At 38.7% G+C, this 27,596-nt stretch overlaps 1 protein-coding gene across 1 annotated transcript in view; it reads right to left on the bottom strand.

The window, feature by feature from the left end:
• The window catches only part of LOC111842678 (BMP/retinoic acid-inducible neural-specific protein 1), a 65,712-nt gene that overhangs the window by 26,449 nt on the left and 11,667 nt on the right, over positions 1 to 27,596 (bottom strand). The window contains exons 2-4 of the mRNA XM_023809557.2: positions 18,313 to 18,580; positions 6,972 to 7,162; positions 3,690 to 3,859 (exon numbers count right to left, since the gene is read on the bottom strand). Coding sequence (XP_023665325.1) covers positions 3,690 to 3,859; positions 6,972 to 7,162; positions 18,313 to 18,530 — 579 coding nt within the window. The 5' untranslated portion in view covers positions 18,531 to 18,580. The remainder of the gene's footprint in view (positions 1 to 3,689; positions 3,860 to 6,971; positions 7,163 to 18,312; positions 18,581 to 27,596) is intronic.

Raw genomic sequence — 27,596 nt, 5'->3', positions numbered from 1 at the left:
ATTTGTGTTTTGAAAACCAAGGAAACTAACGCCTGTCTGCTGACAGTTTCTATGGTAACTTATCTGATGAGCCACTTCCAGTGAGAAGCCTGAACAGACATTCTATCCTTATAGGGTCTATATTTTTAAGAGCGCACTGGAACATTGTTAAATGCTAAATGAAATTATTTTCTTTTGTAAAATTAACTTTGACTATTTTAGGTTATTCTATTCTATTCTTATTTTTAGTCTATTATCTATGGAATAAGAGGGATATACCACTTTATGGTGTTCCGTTACACGAAAATAATCAACTCAAACTTGTTAGTGGCCCTCCACTTTATGTTGGGCTGCATTACGCCAAGTTTTCTTAGATTTTTTTTTCACATAACCACACACCTCATTGTGTTTTATCCCTTATGTAACACGTAAGTCATCATATAGTCTATCTGACTTTCTGTCCTTTGCTAACTTTTTTGTCTACTCAGTCACATTTCTTAAAATATATTCTGCACAATTCACTTTGAAATACCTTAATTTACCTTTTCTTTACAATATTTATAACAAATATTTAAAATTCTGAGAGAAATCAATAGAATTTTACCTATATATTGAGGTGCCAATGAAACCTATGAATGTCTGAATACTGAATATAGCTGAAGGATCTGCCATCTATTTTCCCTCTAAGCTAATGTCCGTAGGGGATAGTGACAGTTTGAATCACACTTGCCCCAAGATTCACATTCACATAGGCTGGAAATAAATGATTGTGCTACGTAACCATGACAGCAGCAGATAGATTGCTCAGCAACACAGTGTAAGTGTGTGATGAGTTTTTCAGCTTAGTGCTCATACAAAACTCCATATTTTTTATGCAGGTGACTCTAAAAGGAAATTTTGTGTGGGTGCGGATATACTAAGCAGGGTTAATGACGGTGACTTGCCAAAACCTCAAAGGATTTAAATTCTTGTATTTGCTTGTATTTTAATTGAGGTTGTTCTGCTGAATTGATATTTTATTCAATGATTCTGTTCTAAGTGGGATATTACGTGATGAAAACAATAGGTCCTTACAGAGAGCTCAATAAGTACTATTGAAAACTTTTCCCTTTATCCTGATTTGTTTTAGCATGATGCAGTATGAGTGTAAGCCTGTTCATTTAAAAATAATGCAAAAAAAGTGTAAGGCATTCATTTTATCAGTACATCGACAATGATTTTGAATAAAGATATGTTTTAATTACTTTACATTCACACACATACTGCTGTAATGCTGGCTCAGGGTTAAGCCTCATCAATATGCATTTGCATGCGTTGCTAAGTTCTAAAGAATTCAGGGGGCGCATGACAAATGGAATTCTCTCCACTGCAGAGAGCTGGAGTTATAATAGAACACAACCAACGTGTTATATAATGAGCAGTAGGACTATTGCAAAGCTGACAGAGCTTTTTGTCTGGCTCCAGAGTCTGACATTCCAGAATTTATGGCATCCAGGTGCAGCTTTGGCCAAGGCATTAATAGCTACACATGTGGCACCATATTACTATTTTGTGCTTTGCTTGTGTTGAACAGTCTTCCAAGGAGGACAGGAGCGTAATTCAGTCAAAAAATTCAGCAGTGATAAATGAGAGAACCTTTCACACTTTTGTGTTGTGGAGCTCTCTTGTTCCTCCATTCCAAGCAGAGCTGTTTTGTAATTTTTGTGTTGGGTTGTGCTTGAGACATTGGGGTACCTCAGCGTTAGTTACATTTCAGATTATGTAATATTTTTGGGAGGGTGACCTTCAGATACTCACTGTATGGTTATTCAATGAAAGGATGGTAAACACTGGTGTCATTAATCAAGTGAAAAAAGCAACATCTTCCTCTTTTACAAAGAAGGTCAAAAGGATGTCTTTAATTCACTGTTATAAAAATCATTTCTTTTTTGAATTACTTAAGAAACTTTTGAAACTGAGGTGAAAAAAAAGTTATGCAGATTAAATATAAAGTTGCCTCTGTATACATATTCTGCTTAGTGGATATTTGTTTATTTGATGGATATTAGCATTACTATGTATTTGCAAAGCTGCAATTTGTACTGTAGGTGACATTCCGTTTCAGAAAGGAAATTTTTATCTTTTCCTACTCGGCAGTTCTGTATTCCATTTTATTCCACTTTCAGTAGAATCGGGCATAAATACATCTAAAAGGTCGCAGAAAACAGGAAACTGCAAAAGTTATAGAAAATGGCTCAGCAGACTGTTTGTTGAACAATGTATAAACAAAGGGTTTGGAATGGGCCAGAGTTTTATGTTGGATTCTCTTTTTACAGGAAAATGATTAGCGAAGAAACGACAAACATCTTACCAGATGCATAATGTAAAATTGGTGTTTCTAAGGGAAATAAACTAAGAGCAAGAAAGGGGGGCATCGTTCCAATGTTACTATAAACAAACAGGGGCACAGCAAGTAAGGATCCAGTAAAGCAGGGGTGTCAAACTGCAGTCCTGGGGGGCCGGAGCCATGTGTAACTTAGTTCTTTCCCTCTTCCACCACAAATGATTCAGCTCAAGAGCTGTGTGGTAATTAGCACAAGGAGCTGAATAAGGTGTGTTAAATGAGGGGAAACCCAAAAATGTGCAGGGCTCCGGCCCCCCAGGACTGAAGTTTGACACCCGTGCAGTACAGCAAATGACAAGATGCTTTCTCTTTATACAAAACTCTCAACTTCTGCAATATGTCCATCTACTGTATACATAATCCATAATCCACTGCTAATCCAGGTTGGGGTCGGCTCCTATCCCGCTTAATCATCTCATTCTTAACTTCATAATTTCCTTTTTAATAACTTTTGTTCCGTGTTCTTTCCCCTTTTGGGAAATTTATATTTCATCTGCTTTTTTCACAGCAGCCTTAAACAATACATTTCAGCACCACAGTAAAACCTGTCAAACCTGGGTGTTATCAGAGTATGATAACAGGGCTGTGACTGAAATCAAATTCACTCTAACCTTCGGGCTGTTACGCTCCTTTCAGTGACAGCAAGACTGAAAACTTAAGAACCAGATCTGACTTAATGTTATGTATTTTGTTTATTTATTGTTTGTTTATTTTTTGCATTTATATGTTTGGCTGTTTCCCATTTTGCAGTGGTGATCTGGAACGTCCTACAGTACACTACTGAGAAGTGTTACACGTTCAGGGCGGGCTTGTCCTCTCACTACACAGATGACTGGATGCTCTGTTCCCATTAGTCTGAAGATAGATGTGCTTTGTGAACTTGAGCTGTTTCTATTACAGAATTACAACTCAATGCAATTTGATATTTGCAGTCTACGGGTCTGATTCTTTATGTCGTGGCTAAATTTAATTGGATCACGCATGAGTCTCCCAAACCACCTTGTGATATTCTTAAGTCAGGATTATGATGGTAAGTGTCAGCCCCCCACTCAATTCTGGCCAGGAAAAGCAGTCAGAAGATGGAAAGATGGATGGATGTTTGCAATACAGTTCTTCAGTTTAAAGACACTATTACCTATAATATAACCAAGAAGCTCATATTGTTTCCAGGAAGATTCTAGCTAAGAGTGGTGCAGGAAACAGCTGAGACTTCTGTCATGGACGCTCTATCAATGACCTCATAATGCCATGCTCAGACAGGCTTGACCAATATGCTTTCATAATTACGTATTACATTATGTCTCTCCCAAGGAAAAAAAATGCAGACCTTAATAGCATTGGTGGAAATCTGTATCTCATGGAGTTTTCTCATGGCCGCATCCCTGTCTATGAAATAGGAGGATGCGAGCTGATGTAAGGCCTCCACACCCTGAGTTGCATTCACCATCCTCCTGTCCAGTTTGCTCTTGTCCATGTACATGGTCAGTGCCTCCTCACCTGTGGGGGAAAAGTAAAAGCTTTTTTCATGACATTACACATGATAATGAAAATCATTGATTTAATAAAAGAACATGATGTAGCATTAATGTAGCTGTGTGCTTGAGGCATATCACACTTCACCATATGTGTTTACATTTCCCCCAGGTTTAGGCAGTTTGGCTTAAATCTTCATCTTCCAATGAAGCAAGAACCTTATGAGACTATTCAATGACCAGAAGTGCAACTGTCACGGCGCGGCCTGGCGCAGGCAGAAAGAAGCTGGTGATCCACTGATGGGCTCCGAGACAACAAGCGTTTACTGATGAAACTGAGCTGAACACACTGGGGAAGACCACAAAATGAAGGGACAATGAGGGGTCAAATACTAAACAAGGGAACACAGAGCTAACAGAACCATAAATAAACCTACGAAGGTACGCAGACAACACAGGGAACCGAACTAGGTAAATGGGCAGAGTAACAACACTGACAAATGGAGTGAGGGCAGCCACTTAAATACAATGGTAACAACGAATAACAAGGGACAGGTATGGCTATACAGGAATAAGGGCAACGAGGAGCAGTTGAGGACAATCAATACATCAACCAATCAACAAAGCCACAGGACAGCAAGCAACAGGTGAAGTAATGAAAAATTAAATGAGATACACGATACCAAACACACAGGAAAAAAACCAATAATACATAAATAACAAATGGCCAGAGGCAACGTATGACACGAGGGTTTACAGCCTCTAACGTACGACGCAAGGGTTTACAGCCTCTAACGTACGACTCGAGGGTTTACAGCCTCTAACGTACGACGCGAGGGTTTACAGTCTCTAACGTACGACGCGAGGGTTTACAGCCTCTAACGTACGACGCGAGGGTTTACAGTCTCTAACGTACGACGCGAGGGTTTACAGCCTCTAACGTACGACGCGAGGGTTTACAGCCTCTAACGTACGACGCGAGGGTTTACAGCCTCTAACATACGACGCGAGGGTTTACAGCCTCTAACGTACGACTCGAGGGTTTACAGCCTCTAACGTACGACGCGAGGGTTTACAGCCTCTAACGTACGACGCGAGGGTTTACAGCCTCTAACGTACGACGCGAGGGTTTACAGCCTCTAACGTTTGACGCGAGGGTTTACAGCCTCTAACGTATGACGCGAGGGTTTACAGCCTCTAACGTATGACGCGAGGGTTTACAGCCTCTAACGTATGACGCGAGGGTTTACAGCCTCTAACGTTTGACGCGAGGGTTTACAGCCTCTAACGTATGACGCGAGGGTTTACAGCCTCTAACGTATGACGCGAGGGTTTACAGTCTCTAAGCCACACACTCAACCCATAGCACTATGCAGCATTCTGAGAAGTGGGGAGAACACAGAAGGCAGAAGGGCTAAGAGGCAGAGCGGGGAAAAGGAGATGACCAGTGATGCCTGCTGGCCAAAACGAGGAAGGGTCACAAAGGGCAGGGTAGCATGTGCACTGCCCCTGACAAGATTGTCTTGGAGTAACTTACCATGTGTTACACAAGTTATACATATAACTTTATATTTTTATGTAAGGTTCAAAACTGTAACCATTACATCTTGAACAAAATATTCTGGCATACTATATACTATGTTTGAGCATTAAGAAATGATGATCTGTTGCCAGCAGCTACATGCCTCTTCATTTGGAAATGAACGGGGTTTCATTATCGCAGCTTTGCCCAGGTGAGGCTAATTAACATCATTTAAATTATGTCATCACCCAAATAAGTAGTATCAGGCAGTCTATGGCCTGTAAATAACATGTTTCACACAAGTGGTATTTATCTCATTACATCTTCGGTAATTTTTTGTTTGTTGGTGTCCAGAAGTAAATAAATACATGTGTTCAGGTGACATTTTCATAATGAGTCAAAAGTGATGATTATGTAATAATCTTGATTCAATCTTATACTTAAATTAGCTATGCTCAATTTCAGTATGTGCATACTAGGAAATTACTGTTTAAAAAGATTGTATATCTCTCAATATGTAAAGTTTTATATACACTGTAGTTATTTAAGCATTAAATGCAACCCTGTGTGATGCATTACCTCTCTCAGATAACTATGAATGACAAAGGTACTCTTAACATTACAGTATGTATAACTGTGTCAAAGCATAATGAATGTATAACCCACCTCACCATATTTCCTCTGAAAGTTAAATACATACATGCTGGTCTCCCTAACATAAAGTTTTAGCAGAAATGATACAAATAGAATCAGATCAAAAATGCTTTGTAATTAAAATAAATTAAATCAAAATAATGAAACACAACATAAATATAAAACAGAATGATATTTTACAGCGAAGTAACAAAAAGAGAAGGCTACATTAAAAAAGAAACATCAGGTCTCAAAAAGTGGAACTATGAGCATAAATTATTTTGCACAGCTCATAATCATATCAGCATTAATTTTATATTGGATTACTTAGGAAAACAGGTGACATTTCACATCTGACATAATGACAGAACAGCTGAGATCACGGTGACAAACATTAGCAATCAGCAGAAACTCAAATTTATCTTTGATGGAATGACGCAAGAAAGGGATTTGGATGATTAGAATTTATTACAGAAATAGAATCCCGAGTGCCTATAGCTTGCTGCTAATATATTCTTATTTCTTCCCCTGGGTGCATCCTTTAGCATCAGCATTCCCATTGCTACCTGGTCTTGAATCAGCAGTTTAACTCCATGTCTTCCAACCCCCTCACAGCCTGAGTCAGCTATATATCTGTCACTGTCGGTATAATTATTGGGACACACAGCATCCTTACTCTGCTCCTGTCAGGACATAAAACAAATGTCCCTAAATCACCTTTCTCTGCATTTTATTTCTGACAACTGACCACCCTGACTTGGGTAAAGGATTGTATATATTTTCCCCTGTCCCTGTCATGTCTTTCATGAATATTTGGATATTAGAACATGCATTTTTATAACCTCATAATTCTGCCTGTGGGCAGAGAAAGACCATGTACAATTTTAATAGGCACAACCTGGCAAGCATCTCAGCATGTTCTTGAAAAATGAGAAAGTACTTATTTAAAACGGTACAGGGAACAGGCCCATCAGCTTTTTACCTCCCAGAGTGCCGGAGACAAGGATGTGGGTGCCGTATTTCTTGATGATGGTGTCGATAAACTGCTGGGTGGAGGGACGTCGGCCCAGCTGCCTCACGCTCTGCTGGAACGCGGGCATCAGTGGAAGCGGGTGCCGGAGCAGGTCCCTCCTCTCTACGGCAGTGTTCCTCACCTTCCAGCGTCCGAATTCTCTGTCAGTCCAACACAGGAAGTTCCTATCATATGTCAGCAAAAGTGTTCAAGTTCACCTGAATTCCACTTCAAAATTCATAGTAAGGTAAGTGAAATTATGATATGAATGGAGGAAATGTTCCACTCATAATCATGCCATTAAGTAATATTTTCCATGTGGAACCCAGACCAAAAAATCTATGACAATCTTAACCCCTACCCAGCCCTAACCATAACCATAAGTAGCCAAGCAAAATACAAGAGTTTTTGCATTTTTAGTTTTTTCATTGCAGTCACAGATTTTTATTAAATTCAGTTATCCCTTATGGGGACCTGGAAACTGGGGGAAAAAAGGGGTATTCATTACGTTGTGGGGACATTGTGTCCCCATAAGGTAAGGTATTCCCACTCACAGACACACACACACACACATACACATACACAGACACACACACACACAGGCCAAAAACAACACAGGTAGCAGTAACATTTGATCTCAGAAGAAGATTACAATGGTATTTGTTTGTATCTGTTTGACATTACACGGTAGTTACTTAGTTATACCATTGGTCTATTATAGTTTCATGACTGTTATGTTGGTCATAATGCAGATGAGAAATAAATAGAATATAAATATTTAGACATATAATAAATATAACATGAACGACATTTTTAGACATAGACATTAAAAGATACACAAAGAAATACAGTTACCCATTTAACCATCAAGCTTGTTTGCTTTATAGGAATAAAATCTGGTGAATTTTCTGTGAGGGAGCTAAAATAATTATGAATCAATTAGTTGAACAAGAACAGGAGTTGAACGAGAACAACCTCACAGGACTCTAATTTTCATAATCAGAAAATGGAAGCTTCAGACATGTTCATTCTTATTCCTGGCACAAAAGTCCAATGGGGGGTGAACAAAAATCTCACTTTGAATCCATGCTCCTCAATTAACTACCATCTCCACATAGAGAAATGTAATTGCCAATTACACTGCCAAGAGAACAAAAAAAATCTTGCTGGAAAAGGTTTATAAGTTCTTTGCCTGCATACATTATATATAATGGTTAAAAAACGACTTTCGACTTCAATATGTTGCAGGTATACAAAATGAATGGATGGATGGATGGATGAATGGATGGATATATGCATTAGGAGTGTAACGGTACACAAAATTCAAGTTTCAGTACAAACCTCGGTTTTGGGTTCATGGTTCGGTGCAATTTCGGTACAGCAGGGAAAACAGACCTATTTTATCATTTATTATTAAGACTGCAAACACTAACACCATTTGGAACATTAAAAACCAAATACAGTAGGCAAGGCATCTCTTGATGTGTCTGAAAGACAAAACCTCGCATTTGGTGACGCATTCGGTCTTAAATTTAGTAGAAAAGCACCACCCAAATAAGGGTGTAGCAGTGCAAGCGATGAATCTGTTTAACGACAATGCAATGTTACATTTCTGTGAAATCGAAAAGGAGGCAAAAACAGCTGTCATGGGATAGGTTCCTTGTTAAAGTCACGCAAAAAGAAAAAGATTCCAATGAGCCAACAGATAGCAGTGATTCCGTTAGTTATAGTGAAAGTCGTCCTACAAAATTACCCTCCTCTTCTCCACTCTCGTCTCCCTCACACCATCCACGATTCTTTTCAAAGGTAAAGTGCAGGTTCATTTGTTTTATGTATTTTTACTTTATATTTTGTATTAATCATTTTTATCATGGAACGAATCATCTGAGTTTCCATTATTTCTAATGGGAAAATTCACTTTGATATACGAGTACTTTGGATTATGAGCACGTTTCCGGAACAAATTATGCTCGCAATCCGAGGTTTTACTGTAATTGTATTTCTCTTTCCAAGAGTTTAAGTCAGTCTTATGAATTCATGGAGAAATAATTTGGTGCAACCAGGATTTATTTTTAAGATGCAGAGAGGGCAAGTACATGAATTCTGCATTTGTGATTCCTACTGGATATCAAGGACAGGGCAATATCATGGTCTGGTCTCCTGGTGACAGAATCTTTACCCAATCCACAGGCATATCTACCAGCATATATATCATAACATACATCAAAGACATGTCATTCCTCAGGATTAATGATCAGTTCTTCATTTTTCAGTAATACAACGACCGGTGACACCTCAAAATTGTGCAAGAACTATCTAATGAAGGAAGAAAATGAAACACATCTTAGATTAATCACCTGTACCACAAAACAGAATTTCTTGCTTAGCCGGATAAATTGTCCGATTTAAAGTTCCCGAGTTTAAATTGACTTTATCTTAGTTCACTAGTATTTAGCCCAGACTACCTTAAATCTGAAAAGTTATCCAGTTAAGCAAGAATAACCAGCTTTGTGATACAGGACCCAGGCCTACTCAGTCTCCAAACAGAAGACAGAGGAGTCAAAACAAAGCATCCACAATCAGGAACAGCTGCAAAAGGGATGAAAAGACATATCATCTGATTTCCTGCTGAATTGTTTTCACAATTTTTTTCGAATGCCTCGTGTTTGTCAAGCAGTTATGAAGGCAAGTAGTGGCATATTTTGAGGAATCCAAACTTTTGAGACAGTTTTCAATTATTGAACACTGCTATAATGTTAGATACGATGAGTAAAACCAGTTTACAGCAGTTGCATTTACACATTGCTACCGTATATAAAAAATCTTATTTTATTAAGAAACAAAAAGGTACAGTAATTTTAAAGGTAATTATTTCCAGATGTTATCCCTCATAAGAAAAACCAGATTACAAGCAGTCAACATCAACAACTTGCCACAATACATTGTTTTTTTTTCATTGAAATTCCTCCATTCTGATTTTTATTGAATATTTTCTCCCAGATTTCTCTTCCAGGTTCTAATAATTGTCATGCAATAAATTGAAAAATTAGGAGATGGCAAAATACTCCTGTAAACTTCACAAAATGACCAATTATGGGCTGCAGTTCAGCAGCGTGGGAGCGAGAACAGATTTTTATATTTGTATTTAACTTTTATTTTATAAAACTGAAAGTATGAAAAGAAAAAAAAATCTTCTTTAGATACATATTCATTTTTTTGTACCAGGTGACACAAATAATGCAGCTGATGATGATTCAGATTGACGGCTAGAGGAAGACAATACACAATTGAATGTTGCTTTATATAAAGGCAAGAGCATATAGTGAAACAGACTTTCCAGCCGTTTTGTGCTTCTCTAAGCTCTCCAGTATCTGACCATCTCTGAACAACTCTACTGCTAACCTTTAACTCCAGCTAATATTGCATTCCTCTGCAGATGCCTGAGGATAGACACTCTAATCTTGGTTTTCATATTCACATGACAGATAAAAGTAAAGCCATAAATCAAATGGCAGCAGAGACAATTGAATTCCTGGGTGATTTCTGGCCAGTTTGCCGGAAATCAGTGCATGTTACCCAACTGCCTTTCAGATGGTCTCACACCCCTCCAGTACCAACTCTGTTCCTCATCCAGCAAAACAAAATATTTGAACTGCCGCGCTGTTTCAAGACAACAGACACTATTGTTCATTTTTAAGATCAGTAACCATTACTGGCTTATTTAAAAGTATGAAAGAAGTCTAAACATATGCTTTATAATGTTGACTTCAAAAGCAGAGATTATGTAGCTAGCATCAACTATATTTCATTTCAGCAGTGCGGTTACAGTGGAGTTCAGAGACTAAGCACAGCATTCAGCTTCTATTGAAAAAATAACTACAAAATGTTTTAATTATTGTTGATTCTTTGCATTAGCTTGAATTTTTTCATTGGGGCGCTGCTAGAGTTTTTGGGCAAATATTTTTTTTTGTGATATTAAAATATGTGTTAGGATGATGCAGTTGTAATTTAAAATCTAAGAATATAAATTTTCTTATGCAGCAATTCATAATAAAAACAGAATCAACTATCAATAACCATTTTAACAGAAGTTGTGTCCAAGTAGAAGAGGATATGTGAAAAAAAATATTATTCAATAAATATTATCTAGCCCCACAGTAAAAGTACCAAAAATAGGCAAATTTGACAAGAAACAATATTTTTTTCCCTAGTCCTGAATACATCTACTGCATAATTCATCTGATTCTGCAGGTTATTCTTCAAATCATATGTTAATCAATCTACTGTACAATAAAAAACAGAACCTGAGGTACTTCAAAGTTATACCAACATCAATCATTTAAAAACATAGACAGTATACATAACACATATAAGATGATTCTTTCGGCTTTAATGCTCCAACAGCAGACAATAAAGTATTTAAAAGGGAACTTTGCTGCTTAGGTGGCTCACAACTCCTTTATATACAAAATAATTTCAAAGCACAATCAATTGCAACAGTCTTTTTTGTGCAGCCTTTGCTGCCTGGGATAAGCAATAGGTCCCCCCATGACCTCACACTGATAAGCGAACGGACAATGAATTAATACGTTATGTACTTTTTTTGGTCGGTATTTGGAGAACCATAGCACTGCGGTATCTCGAAGTATTTTTTTTTTCTGTAAAAAAAGGTCATCATATTATTATGCATCAGGACATACAGCTATGATAAATGTTTGAAGTTCTTTCATATTACTACTTCTTCAGAGGCCATTCTTCAGTCTGGGCTTTTTAATATGACAGTTGCTACCCTGGTGATGCTTGTGACACGCTTAGAGAAGCTTTCTCAGAATCGGCTTTCTGCTTTCCAAAATGATTGCCAGCCACTGAATTACCCACTTATGCACAGCATCGACTTTTTTTTATCAATCTATAAATGAGTCTGTAGTCCCTGTTGTATATAGAATCACATTTTCCATAAAGAAAGAGTTCTGCTATTGCAGGATGTGGATGTACTGCGGACGTACGTCATTGTATGTGCCTAACAATAAATGCTCTTGCAAAGGAACCGGTTTCTCCTGGGAGTTTAGCTGGCAGTTGCCAGGTTAAATGTGAGCCCTTAACTACCATGCTAGCATCTGTCCTAGTAATATTCTCAGGTTAGAGAGTCTGCCAGAAATTAATTATAGACACGGCGTTTCATTTTTTATAATTTTATAACTTTAGAGTTTAATAACAAACCACATTACATTTAAAATATATAAATGTGATGACCAAATATTACTTGCTGAAATTAAGCATTGAGTTTGCATTCCGAAAATACTAATATACACCATTTCTGCATATTTTAGAAGCCACAATACATGTAATACTTAAGTCCATGAAATATTTCAGGTTTTCTTTATTTTACTAAATAAAATATGTTTGAAGGAAACATTCAAAATATTCCTCAGGTACTTCCATCCATTTCCTTTTACAACGTTCAACCATAACTAGCAGCTATCTGAGTAATATTTTCTGAATATTTTCTGAAATTAATGTAAATGTAAAGAATAGTATTATAGCAGATGTTTCTGGCCTTTAGGTTAGTTGCAGTTGCATATGAATAAGACAGATGGCTAGGTGTAGTGGAATGTTTTTGGTGACTATGGTAACTGATCAGTTCAAGGGTCACTGCCAGCTACACTGAAACTGTTTGAGATTTTCAGAACAGCTAGATAGATAGATTATTAATCACAGTTATTCTAGAATCTGTTCTATTGCTGTAAGATTTGGTGACTGGTACAGTATGTGTCCCTTGTGGCAGAATGCTATTCTCACCACAGTGATGTCAGTAACTCTCTCTGGATAACAGCTAAAAGGAATCTATCCTACACTTTGAAATTAGTCAGTGCTTAACCCTGACACACTTTCCAGCTCTATTTCTCAACTACTTACACATTTTTCCCTGTAGTCATTAACTAATTCCTTGGTGGGGGGTGATTATCAGAGATTTGAGATGGATCAGATGTAATTCCCTGTTCAGCTTAGCATTTACTTTTGTTGCATCCATGATGCGGCCCATTTTAGGATGTTTCCCAAATGTGAACTGACAGCTGCACTGACCCGCAGGTATCCGTTAGGATGGTATAGCAGCCTTACCCATGCACCTGCTCTGTTGTGACAGAAAAGTCGCAGATATGCTATCGAAGGTGACCTTTGCGCAACCAAATTCCGTCCAAGGGCTCTGGAGTTAGGGAGGGTGCAGGGGGGTTGCGTTGTGCAAAACGGGAGCCGGTAATTCTTCCTCACCTTGATTTCGCCCCCACTCCCTAGCCAGCTGCTGCAGCAGCTAGGGTCTCTCTCCCTGTGGAGAAATACACCGCAACCTACCTGCATCGAGGTCACCTTGCCGTGTTCCTTTCACTGCCTTTGACTTTCGCTAATTTTTCAAACGTAGAATTGCTACGTGATGTAAAAGCCAACAGAGTAAATCTTTCAGAGAGGTTGCAAATCATTGCCTTCGATAATGACAAATGCTGATCTGGCAGCGGTAAACAGAAGGCAACTATCCACAGTTTAGCCTGGTGAGATTTCTAGAGACCAATAAATTTCCTCCCAAAAAAAGGCTGGATTCCATGCAAATGAAGCGCTGAAAAGTATCTGTGTACTAATATAGTTTTTGTATCTCTTTATTTAGATTTATTACCAGATGTCAGATTAAGAAACGCAAAAAATGTGTAATTTATAATAGTGCACACACATGCCTTTGGTGCTATTATAGTTTTATAATGTATGTTGAAAATATATGCACAACTCAAAAATAGATGATGATGATGCCTTGTTCTACCTGGGGGGATTTGGCCCCCCGCTAGGATACATTGGATACACTGCTGGAATGGTAGGTGGTGGGTTTACAAGTTTTGGTTGTTGAGGATTTTTTTGGAAATAGTGTATGACAGTATAGTATCTGGAGAAATGGCACAAAGAAGATATAGTCTATTTGAGTTATGCCACTATAGTGAAAAAGGCAGTAAAATGACAGGTTTATGAAAAGTTAAGCAATGAAAAAAGAATGAAAGTAACAGTATAAAATGTGCAGATGACAAAAAATGACAAAGTGTCAGTGCAGCTGTGTGACCTCATCCTTAGCAATGGGTTGGTTAAGATATAAGACATACAAAGATAGGGGCAGCATGAGAGCATCATTTCTGTGAAAAGAACAACTCAGAAACCGCAACGGACAGTTCATCAGAAGCAAATGCCTTCATTCAACAGATCTGAAACATGATTTATGATTAAGAGGGAAATGTAATGGCCAGAAGAAGAGATGTCTGTGATTTTATGAGGGGGATGACTGGGCAGATTCAGGGGCACTGAACCCTATGAAAGCGCATCATTTTGGGCCCCCAACTTAGACCAATACAGTTAAACTCTAGATTCTTTAGGCCCCTGTCATCCTTGAAACTATCAAACCCGTTTATGGCACCGCTGGGCACAGTTTGCATGAGCTCTAGTGGAACACAGACTCTCTCTCTCTCTCTCTCTCTCTCTCTCGCTATATATATATAAAATGAAAAATGCCATTTCTTCTTGGAAATCTATCAGGCAATCAGGCAAGAATTGGGAGTGAGCGTGAAAAAAACTTCTATCAAATAGTCTCTAAAATAGTGATGCCTTTTGTAGAATCCTGGAAGAACGATTCATAGGAAAATGTTAGCTAACATTTTTTATGGCAATTCACTTTGCTGACTAAAAGAAATGTCATGATTATCACAGCAGCTTTATGTGAGCTGTTTTGTTCACAGAGAGGTAGTGCGTAAGATGAAAAAACACACAGAATTACAAGTCGTGGAGGTAAAATACGGCAAATGAAAGATGTTAATTCCCAATGGGGCCTTTTTACAGAAACTGCTTCTTGGTTATTAACCCACAAAAAAAACTTATTTAAACGGTTTGGCGAAATTTCTGTCAGATCCCGCTGGCGTGATCGCAGACTCCAGAGGGTTAATCCTATGGCAGAATGTCAAACTGTGCTTAAAACATCTGTCCACCCACCCATCCATCCATTCATGCACCCATCCATCCATCCATCCATCCATTGTCTATATACCCATTTATCCTATGTAGGGTCATAGGTATCCAGAGCCTATCCTGGAAGCTACAGACACAAGGCTGGGAATAACCCAGGATAAGGCACCATCGCAAGGCACAGTACCTAAAACTATGTATGTGTTCTGTCTCTTCTTTTTGTATCTGGACTATACCTTCTTAAGCACCAGTGTGAAGATTATGGCATATATATTAATAATATACAGCTCTGGAAAAAATTAAGAGACCACAGAATTTTTTTTATTTAGTTTTTTATTCATTTTTCAATTTATGGGTATGTGCCTATGTCAAATATGCATTCTTTTTTCAAAACTCTAGCCTGGTTCTTCCCTGCTTCTCAGTGATGAAGGGCTTCTTCCTTGCTTTATGGGGCTTCAGTCCTGCTTCTAGGAACCTGATACAAATTATCCTAGCAGTGCACTTCACACCTGCACTTAATGTTTCCCATTCCTTTTGAAGGTCACTTGAGGTCATCCTTCAATTTATGAGACCCTACAGGATAAGTTGACGGTCATCTCTGGCATTATAAAGTTGCTTCTACCCTCTATCTGGCTGGTTTTTTGTTATTTCCAGTGTCTCCTGCTTCACCATATTCTTGTGTACTGCTGTCTTAGAAACTTTGAACCTGGAAGCAGCCTGCCGCTCAGTGTAGCCTCTGCCAGCAGAACCAGGATTAAACCAGGATTTAAAAATGCAGATGGAGTGGTCTCCTAATATTTTCCTGAGCTGTATAATATTTGTTTTGCCATTAACTTACTTACTGTATGCAGTATGTATACAGTACGGTGCATTTTTAAAATAGGGCAAAATAAATTGTTTGTTTTACAGCTGATCACTTGCTTTTATAACAGTCATATAAAATTTTCAAATGAGCACATGAATGGCACCTAAGCATCTAACACTTTGAACACCACAGTTCTCAAACCAGCTAGTAGATCCTCCATGCAGGACTATTCTGTAGATCATAATCAATGAAAATCCTCATCAGAGCATGTTTTCTTCATGTTTTTTTATGATTAATGTATTAATGTGTTTTGTTCTCCTATGAGATACCTAATGCGTAAATTAACTTATGTTTCGCTGACCACTTTTGGTTTTGAGACATTAGCTATTAATTGCTAATCCATTTATGACTTGTAAGATATCCCATCATGGAAAGCACAGCAGTACTCCTTGTCTGCCGCAATAATGCAGTCACATCATTTTTTACTAAAACCTTCTTTTTTTTTCTAATTCAGCAATTGGCAAAAATTGTCTTAACAGCGTAACAGACCAAGGAACCTGTATAAAGAGAATTACTTGGTCAAATATAAGCATATTATATTAAACGATGTGAGGGCCATCTGTACTAATTTAACATGTGGGAGATTTTGAATATCTTAATCTGTCATATGCAAATTTAAAGCATACTGGCCATTTTGCCAATTTCAAATAATAATAAAGAACTCAAACATAGACATACATTACCAACACCAACAGTTTTTTTTTTCTTTAAATTATCTTGATCGCAAGTTTAACATTAATTTTTCAAAAATAATTTGTCCAGTGGCAAGTCACGTGGGGTGTTCCCAGTATGCATTGGTCAGTATCTACCAAAAGTGGCCCAAGGAAGGCCAACTGGTAAACTGGTAATGAGGTCATGGGCTCATAGACGTGTGTGGGGAGTGAAGGGCAGCCCGCCTGCTCCGATCCCACAGAAGAGCTACTGTAGCACAAATTGCTGAGAAATGCTGGTTATGATAGAAATGTGTCAGAACACACAGCGTATCGCAGGTTGCTGTTTATAGGGCTGTGTAGCCACAGACCGGTCAGAGTGCCCATGCTGACCCCTGTCCACCACCAAAAGCATCTACAATGGGCCCGTGAGTGTCACCTGGCACATGGAGCAATGGAAGAAGGTGGGCTGGTCTGAAGAGTCATGTTTTCTGATACACGATGTGGATGGGCAGGTGCGTGTGCATCGCTTACGGTACCTGGGGAAGCACTATGAGAAGAAGGCAAGCTGGCAGAGGCAGTGAGATGCTCTGGGCAAAGTTCTGCTGGGAAACCCTGCGTCCTGGCATTCGTCTCAGTGTTACTACCTAACCACTGTTGCAGACCAAGAACACCCCTTTATGTCAACGGTACTCCCCGAAGGTAGTGGCCTCCTTCAGCAAGATAATGTGCCCTAACACACTACAAAAAATGCTCAAGAATGGTTTGAGGATCATGAAAAACAGTTCAACTTATAGGACTTAAAGGATCTGCTGCAAATGTCTTGGTACCAGATACCAGAGGACACCTTCTGTGGTCATGTGGAGTCCATGCCTCGACAGGTCAGAGCTGTTCTGATGGGCCGGCACAAGCGGGACCTGCATGGTATCAGGCCGGTGCTGTTATGTATGATCCTACATTAGCTTCCCCACTCACCAAGATACCTTTTATCAAACTGTTTCTCATCTGGGGGATGGCGGACAGGGTAGTTAAAAAATACATATATGTAGAAGATTTTGTGTAATGTTGGCAAATTGTGTCAGCAGTCAGCAAGTCAGCAAGTTTCATGGATTATATGTATAAGAAGATAAGAAATTTACAAACGAGTGGAGGCCATTTGGCCCATCAAGCTCATCTGGGGAGAACTTAGCTAATAGCTCAGAGTTGTTAAAATCTTATCTATCTCTGATTTAAAGGAACCCAGGGTTTTAGCTTGCGCTACACTAACAGGAAGACTATTCCATACTCTAACTACACGCTGTGTAAAGAAGTGTTTTCTCAAATTCAGTTTAAAATGTTCTCCTGCTAATTTCAACCTATGACCACGAGTTCTAGTATTTAAACTACTATTAAAGTAGCCATTTGGCTGAACAGCATCCAGACCTGTTAGAATCTTATATACCTGGATCATGCCCCCCCCTTAATTAATCTCCTTTGCGCGAGGCTGAACAGATTCAGCTCAGCTAACCTCTCATCATAAGACATTCCTCTAAGACCAGGAATCATTCTTGTAGCCCTACGTTGAACCTTTTCCAAGGCAGCAATGTCCTTCTTAAGGTATGGTGACCAGACCTGCATACAATATTCTAGGTGGGGTCTAGGTGGGATATATGGTTCAAAACTTCAAAAGGTTGTGTTGTGACTTAATGACCAAGGGATAATGTGGGTCCTGAGACCAAACGCGCTGAGAACAACTGCTTTAGCATGATTCAGAACTAATGAAATGACAGTTCTTCTCAGATATGGTACATCTTGAAGCAGTACTTACCTATAAATTTTATATCTGGTTGTAAATCCTTGACGGTATCTTTCCACAAAGGAGAGGTAACTCCGAGAATGGTGGAAAGGCCCGCGGTCAGAGATGAGCCAATCAAATTGCTTGGAGACATGTTGCTCGGCAACAGATGGATCTTGACGGGAACACTGAACTGCTATATGGTCCCATATAAACAGGAAGCAGATGAACTCAATAAACCTCCAGTTCATGCTTTTCTTTCAGCCACTCTCTGCTCATTCTTGCTCCATTCCGTGGACACCTGCCAAGGGACATAAAGATATCAAACATTAAATACATCTCAGAACTTCACAGAATGCCTTATATTACCCTTCTGTATTCTTACAGTCATGGAATTGGCGGTTCATACTCATTTATTTCTAAATTTCTGCAGAAATATGAGGTTGTTTGAAATTAGTTTAAAAAGTAGAAAACAAGGTTGCTGATGGTATTACTGCATGGCAGTTAATGTATGATTGTCCATTTATCCATTAATCCATCCAGCTTCCAACACATCCTGGTCACAAGTAGGAGGGCAGAACAGGAGACTATCCCAGACTGAATAGGGTATTATTCACATAATTTTATTCACATCATCCAGGTTCATTTGACAGTAAATCTTTATACAAAAATAACTGTTCTTATGTGGCATTAATCAACATTGTATGATTTCTGTCCCAGGGGTCTTCAGGAGACACCCCAGTGAATTTTAAGTGCAATGTGTCAAATTACTCAGTGACCTAAGAGATATTTTTATTGAATAGTTAGAAATGTATTTGACACAATTAGAAAATGTAACTATTGCATATTCCTTGTACAGTGCATCAGTTTACTCCACTAAAATATGTAAAAACGTGCAGTGATATATAACTGCAAAAAGTCTATGAAATTTTATTTTATTTTAAGGGAAGTATATTTTACTAAATGTAATTTATAAAAAGCTTCTGTTGCAGTTTATTTAGTAGACAGTTTTACCCAAAGTGAAACACATTTTGAGTTTTTGGTTCCTGGGTTCAGGGTCTTGCTCAACAGTGAAATCACTCAACCAACTATAGTATCTGAACCGATGACCTTCCAATCACAGGCACAGTGTCCCAAACCCATGAGCGTTTCTTGGAGATCACACCAAACAATTTGAAAGAGAATTTTTAAATATGCTTTGAGTGATTTATTTCCATGAGTTTCACCAGCTGGATTCACTTGGAGCGGCTATCACGCACAGGTCTAAAACCCGTTTGTCACAGGTCCTGAAGATTTCCGCTCCGGCAGCAGCTTTCACATAAAATTTGTGTTAGAGTGGTACGTTTTAGTCCTCTAGAACCAACCTGCAGCTTAAATTCACATGGTTCTCTCTTCACCGTTATGGCTTAGGAGTAAAAGGTTGCCAGTTTGAATCCGGTGGCCAGCAGAGTAATCCTGTCACATCTGTGTCAGCAAGGCTCTTAACCTCATAAAACTCTGTTGGATAACTGGATGACTCCGTGTTCTGGCCCCAAAGGTCACTGTCACCTGTATATTAGAGTGCCTCATAGGAGAGCAAGATGAGATATGTGAAGACTAAAAGAGTGTCTCTGAAATAGCAAATAAAATAATTATTATATAAACATCTGTGCTGGTCAGCAGTAACTGCAAGGGAAAGGCATGAATCCTGACTCAGTATGACAAACTGAATTAAGATGATCATAGTCTGTCTACAGCCACCCCAGTAAAATGAAGTAACGGCCCACTACTGCAATCACCCGAAGAGACTTAAGTTTATTTGTATGCAACTTCATTTTGTTCTGCAGGAGCTGCCTGACCTTCAGAAAGCACAGCTCAGCATCCCAGCACAATAATGAAATTCAGGGCTTGTCCAGAGCCAATCACAGCAATGCCTGCAATCAATGGGCAATTTAAAATACATTGTAATACATTAATGTGCTGAGTTACTGTTCCAATTTACCTGTACCTGATTTATCGTCTTCTACCATTTTCTGAAACGAGCCAGTGGACTGCAGCAAGGATCAATACAGAACCACGGGTACAGGATCAATACAGTACCACAGGAAACCTGCTTTCAAATGTCACATGCAAAACCGTAATGTGCTTGAGTCTGCTGACTGAATGCCAGCCGCAGGTGTGCGAATGCTTCACGGAGTCCTTCAGCAACCCCTTGAAAAAGGTCAACAAGGCAGGTCACTGGGATAACTGTAGTAACTATAACAAAACAAAAGGAATCAGAGCATCCTTCTCTGAGGCAGACATGCTGAGAAGTGACTCTCCCGGATTAGGAGTTTCATTAAAAGAAGGAACATATATGCAGTAATAAAAAGAACAGAGGAAGAACTATATTGCCTGATTGAAGATATCACAAAACATTTCTTCATTTTGGCTGAATCATTTTCATGTCTAGCACTTTGCATCTCTTAACTTGAAATGTCTGTTCCTTTTTGAGTCCAGTAATACAGTTGCAAAAGTGTATATTCCCATTGTACTAAAGCATCTCTGATGCATTTAGCGAACGTAAATTAAACTGTCTGGCAGCTTAAATCAGACGTGTAAGATGAAAAATAACCGTCAAGTGTGGACAGAATAAACTTTTGTCACCTGCTGTCGGAACAAATCGTCTGCTTAGTCAGTGAGCAACAAGCTGCGAGAAAAAGAGGGATGTGGAAAGCTGCTGATCTGGAGCACGTGCCACGTGACTCATTTCCCCGCGCAGACAAGTTATCTTAGGTCGGCATTCAAGGTTTGACTTCTGAGATTCAGATCGAGTTCTAGGTATTTTTTAAAGAAATTCTAATACAACAACAACAACAAATTTATTTTTGTATAGCACATTATCATGACATTACATTGTCTCAAAGCGCTTTACAGCATCCCCACCCAAGTTCGAGAACTGAGGTACGACTGTATAAGATATATAATATAGTGCTTTCATAACATCCAGCTGTGTTCAGGGCTGTTATCTTGTTGAAAAACAAATGATTTTCAGTGGATGTGTTCAAACTTTTGACTGGTAGTGTGTGTGTGTGTGTGTGTGTGTGTGTGTGTGTGTGTGTGTGTGTGTGTGTGTGTGTTTGTGTGTGCATGTTAAGGTTGTCATAGTTTTTCCGATAGAAATGAATGAGCGGTCCCCAAAAAGATATGATTACACGACTGTGTGTGTGTTTGTGTGTGTGTGTCTGAAAACATGTAAACAGTATATGTATGTATTATAAAAATTGCAAAACTCAGGAATCCATTTTACACAGTCAGTTATTCATCTCATTCTCAATTGTGGTGTCAAAATTGAGATTGATTTGCAATATAAAAAGCTGGGTCATTAGAATGTAAGTAAATGATTTGCAATGCTTTTGACAAAATAACCGTTGAAGGGAGCTGGGAAATGAAGAGAAAAAAAAACACTGGTATTAATGTACATAAGAATGTTTTTTTCCATTTAGACTTTATTGTAAAACCATAAAAGTCACTGAAATATATAGTGAAATATGAGCAGCAGGTACATTTTATTGCTTAGTGGTGGTTAATATTATATAAGGAAAACCCATTACATGACAGAAAACACTTTATAAATGGTTTACAAATGCAGCCCTGAAGGAGCTCCAGCAACCAGTAACAGGGAATTTGCCGTCTCAAAAGCCAGTAAGGTTAGGGCATACCAAACGTCATCTTCCCCTTCTGAAATGGACCTGTTTTGAATGGTACTGGAACCCAAAAATTGAATTGCCTTTAGGGAAACACATGAGCAGTTACTGCAAACACTGAGCCAACAGGTCAGAGCTCAGAATCTGTAGCACCTGCTGTGTTTCATGAGCCACAAATGATCCATCCGGCATGACACTGAACTGAAAATGTGAACTAAAGATGCTTTCCCCTAAATTCACACTTCAAATGACACACTCAGAAAAGCATATATCAAAATGCCTGAATTCCATGCCTAAAGCATGATATATCACACAGGTCAGAATCAACCAGAAATAATAAACGCTCTCATCAGGTAGTCCCCAGTAGTACTGGCATTCAAACCAACATGCAATTTAGAGAAAACAGGCAAACAGACTTACAGTTACAGTTAGCCTCATTCGGGAACAACTAAAAGCTGCATTACAGTATGAAGAAGTATGAGCAGTTTCTGGTGTTTGCCCTTTTAAAGAAGAGCAATTGGCTGGAAGAGGCTGTTTCACCTGAAGGGGCTCATTTATATCCTATAATGAATGACATATTCCATTTCTTTGAAAGTGTCAAACAGCTAAGAAATCTGAAGTGATAGAAAGTATATACATTTACCTTATTTAGGCCGTCAACTACTGCTACTTTCCAAGGACTAGACCCTTCTCACATGTACTATATCTGTACATATGGCTGAGTAACCCACTGTAACAGGGAGATCACCTTCAGCCAGGAGAGGTGAACCTGTGCAGGCAGCAAAGCTAAGCAGTACTGCTGTAAGGTGGCCTCTGTATCCTGCTGCAGAGTAGAGATCAATCCCCATGTTCTGGGAGACTGGGAAGCAGGTCCTCTAAGCAAGACCGGAGACTAAGGGTGGAAACACAATATCAAAAGGTAATACAAATACTAAAAGAGAGCCAGCAAAAGTTTACAATTGTGAACACGTGTAAGTGCTTGAGTCCTATGGAACTCATTGCCTCTGGACATTAGATCAACTACATAAATCATGCTTTTTAAAACCAGATTGAAATCCCATTTGTTTTTACTTGCCTACACATAATTTATTTTACTGTGTCCCTTTTGTGCATTTGTATGTATTTTACTGTGTTGTATTATTTTGTTGTTCTTATGAATTATCTACCCTTGTACAGCACTTTGTTCAGCCTTGGTTGTTTTAAAATGTGCTTTATAAATGAAACATACTTACTGTCAATAAAGGAAACAGCCTTCAGCACTAGACATATCACCATCACTCAATATCTCCAAGGGTGCCTATTTCTAAATAACTTGCACAAAATATACTGATACCAGTGCTGAAAGCCTAAGCAGTTACAGCTTGCTTTGCTTATTTGCGGACTGGCTAATCAAATCCCTCTGCAAGCTAACAAAAAAGCATCTGTTATGTCCTAGAACCATGCAATAATCGTGCAATTAAGAGTCACAGTTAAAGTCTAAACACTATAACATGTGGTCACAGACATCAGCTACTAGCGCTGACATAATGAGCAGTCATGGGCTATAATTAAGTAAGCTCTCAAACGATACCACACTTATATGATGCACACAAACATGCATCAGCTAAATAGACCACCTTTGGAGAAGGGTCACGGAATTGGTATGCAATCAGGTATAGTGGTTCTATATTAAATACATAGTGGGGAATACATACATGGTGCATATCTTATAAACGATGTCGTGTACCCTGAGTAGAATGGTTAAGGTGAAGAGCGTCATGCTTTGGCAGGAGGGTGTGCCAGCTCGACTTTTTAGCGCAGTGATGTAAAATGTTACCTACAAAATAAATCTGCCTGGAGACTGCAGATTCCCCATTCTTCAGGGAAAGAGGACTGTTCTATTTATTTATATACTAATAGCCTTCAAATCCCATTTTACTGACCAAGGAAATTGATTATCCTGACTAAGCTGCAGACTTCTGAATTTCATACTTTCTGGACTGATACACCCCCTGAATAAAAAGCTAACAAATGGAAATCTCTGGTGACAGCAATACACATTTTGATATAACCTGAATGCATCAGTTTTGCTTTATAATCCAAGGAAGGAAGTTTCATTCGTTCTGAAGATAAATAGCTCCCTCCTTCATATGAGCACCCTTAGAGAACAGCATGTCAATTACATCCCAGAAGGACACAAAGCCATAAGCCTCTGTTACATTATGACTTTTTGCCTTTCTCCTGCTCTTGACTTTAAGAGTGCACACTAGCAGTGCAGCAAGCGGACAGAGTGCTGGATTCCTCACTTCCTTAAATAGCACAAAATAAATCATTCTGCCGACTCAGAATCTGTACATATTTGCTGACTGAAGTTCAAATCTGCTGACGAAAGTTCCACCCCACTCCTTGCCCAGAAGGGTTACCTGTATCAGGTGCCGTGATCAGTGCTGTTCATTTGACAGACTTAAACTGAACAAAAAACACACATAGGTCACAGCAGTCCTGAAAGAAAGAACAGCGAATCCTATCTTCTGATCTAAGTGAATATGAAAATACCAAGTTGCTCTGTTGCATTGCTCTATTATCCAAAACATGTAACCTTAATCTGTTAATATGCCATTAAGGATATTACTATATACTTATTGGCTGGAAAAAATGGAGAGCAGAGCATTTGAGAGTAAAAATAATCTCAATAACTGTTTACGGGCAGCTTAAACTCATAAAATGGTACAGAGCATGAAAAATTCAGCAGGCAGTGAATGAGCACATTGGTCTTCTAAAACCTTAATATTATTACTATAAATATATCCCTCCGAGCCGTAAGAGCTTACATAGTGAGCCTGGGTAACAGAGGGCATGTGACAGAGGTAGCAGGGCCTGCACGATGTATGCACTATGAAAAGCTATATGAAAAACACAGCTTGCAATGTTTTCAGCGAGATATGATCACTTCATGCATTGTATGAGAACAATGAACACCATGGAAATGTGCTCACCTGGCTGTCAGTAACAGGACAATGGATGCACTCTTACTACGATAGTTTGAAAAGCAGTTAAATGTATCCTCTTGTATTTTGGACATGCCAAAAACCTGCTACATAAGGAACACCTGTATTTGAGAGCCATGCATATTCATAACACTTCTTGATATGCACCCTGCCTATGGATCCACGTCCTTTACCAAAGGCCGACCTGAGCCTACGCTTGCAAAGCTGTGCATGTTCACAGCTGGGTCCAGCTGTCACGTCTCCGCTAACAAGGGACAGGGAACAGCTGCTCACTTCTGTGCACCCTGGCAGGAGACATGAAGGCAGGCCTGAGCTCCATCCCATTTTCCAAGCTTCATACAGCAAAGCCTTTCTTGCTGCCCCCCCCCCGCCTACCCCACCCCAAAGGTTTTACTGAACTTAGCGACCTAGTTTTGCTCAGGATGCTTTTTTTTGGCAGTCCAACTCAAAGAGAGCAAAACGCTTTTAGCCTTGGTAGCGTATGTTGCTTATACAGCAAACAAAAGATTTTCATAAGATAATAATGATATATATATATCTGTGTGTGGTATTTCTTCATGTGTCCCCAGCCCTGTCTCTCAACGGGAAGGTACCAGACTCAATTTGTTTCTTTATTTTGATAAAGTAAAAAGAATTTAATATAGCTATCAATTCAATATTGATCTGTAAATGCAATATTTATTTCCGGTCAAAGTGGGGTTTTATTGAAATGAAATAGGTTTTGTTTCAGACCTCTTATTAGAAGCTAGGGAGATTAAGAGGGCAGCTCGAAGCTGCATCACGGGCCAGCGATCGAAACACAGACAAACAGATAGCCTGACCGTGTACTGCTCCAAAAGCACTCCACTTTTAGTACGCAGAAGGTTACATTTTCTATCTCATACTGCATTTCTAAAACGGAACAAACATCCTTTAAAATCTATTTATAATTTAATAATAAATGGCTTTTCCCCAGGCATTCAAGCGATTAATACAAGGTGGTTATGAAAGTTTGTCAATTTCCTAGGCTTGAAAAAGACTACTTTCTCATTTCATTTTCATATCATAGACCTTATTCATTCTAATTATAAAATTAATGTCTTGCACAAATGAATAAAGATTATTTAGTCTTACTTTGGAACAAAGCGGTACTGTTTACAGAGCTGTGTATGTTGATTCGGATATTTGTGACTCTCATTTGCATAGCTTGAAGTGAAATATTTCCTTCTCATTTGGTCAACTGACTGCTACACAATTTCTTTCATTTCAACTATTTTTTAGATCTTGAAACATGTATATGTGATTTCTATCTTTGATTGCTTTTGTGCATATGATTAGAAACAAACGATTTTAATTACCCCTTTAGTTCCATCAAGAGCAATCTGCTGCTTGACTTCACAAACATTCTGTTAGTCTAATTTGCATTTACAGTCCTTTGTACTGATTTTTCCTACCAGTACTAGTTCTACACAGAACTGTTGTTCCGTGATTTTTTCTAAATGTGCTTACAATACTAAATGAAATAAATGTGACACCTTTTCTGTTTTGGGGATGTGATTAGTAGAAAAACATACCTACAGAAACATGTTTGAATATATAACAAGTTGGAACAAATGTATGTAGAATTTAGTTTGAACAAAAGTATTTTGCTCAACCATATTTCTAGCAGAGTTATAATACATCTGTTGACCGATAATTAGTTGAGGTATGAATCATGTTAAAATGTAGCCTCATTCTCTCTATCTATTTTAGTTAATGAGGAATATTTTGACCCGTAACAAACGGCAGATCATCACCAAAAGGAAATTTCCAGATGTTTCTTTGCCAATGACTTGTTTGAACAGAACTCTTCAATTTCTAAGTTGAAAGCTACTTAGGAAATCCTCAGTGGTAAAAACGCTTTTATATATCATCCTCAAATCTCCCACCCCTTCACCTGTTCCCCATCACAGTTATCAGAAAAAAATAGTACGAGGTAACACCTCTGTAATTTCCTATCTCAGGCACCTCGCTTCCACAATCATGTAGTGACAAGATTAAATAAAGGCTGCTTTTTCGCAGTACCACAGGGGTGACAAATGAAAATGGTGCCTGGTAATTACTGTTAAATCCACCACTCAAGGCTCATCTTTTCCTTTAATAAGAATCTTATTGGAATGCTCAACAGGTAAAGGCAGCCTCACATAACACGCCAGCTTTCAGACCTCGTAGCTGTGCACTTATCGAGCAAGCTGTATAGCTATAACTCAAAGCTATATATCACTATCCAGCTGTGAAAGATCAGAGGCATCGTCTGCATGTATATGTTTGAATGTAATTTGATACTCTGAGCTATCATTCACGGTGGTTATACGAAGACTGTGTATGAAAATGAGAAGCTTGCAGGACATAATTATACAAGAGAAGTTAGCTCACTACTGAGGGAAAGGAGCGGCAGCAAGTCAATAAAACAACGTTGTCCTGTAATATAATTTCACTCATTAATTCGTCTGTTTGTTTGTTTGGTCATCCTTCACTGTAATTGTTATTTGTTTGTTTGTTACTTTTCCCAGAGATAATTCTGGACAGCATATTTACACAATGAACTTTGTTTTCAAACCGTATTCTCATGTGAACTGAGGTGCAGGTCTTTTTGTTTCTTTAGCTTTTATGAAGGGCAGCTACATTTCCTTGTTTTGGATCTTTG

The sequence above is a fragment of the Paramormyrops kingsleyae genome, chromosome 2 (genome assembly GCF_048594095.1).
Source record: "Paramormyrops kingsleyae isolate MSU_618 chromosome 2, PKINGS_0.4, whole genome shotgun sequence".
Classification (NCBI taxonomy): Eukaryota; Metazoa; Chordata; class Actinopteri; order Osteoglossiformes; family Mormyridae; genus Paramormyrops; species Paramormyrops kingsleyae.
The sequence above is the reverse complement of the archived record's forward strand: the minus strand, read 5'-3'. Positions and strand labels throughout refer to the sequence as shown.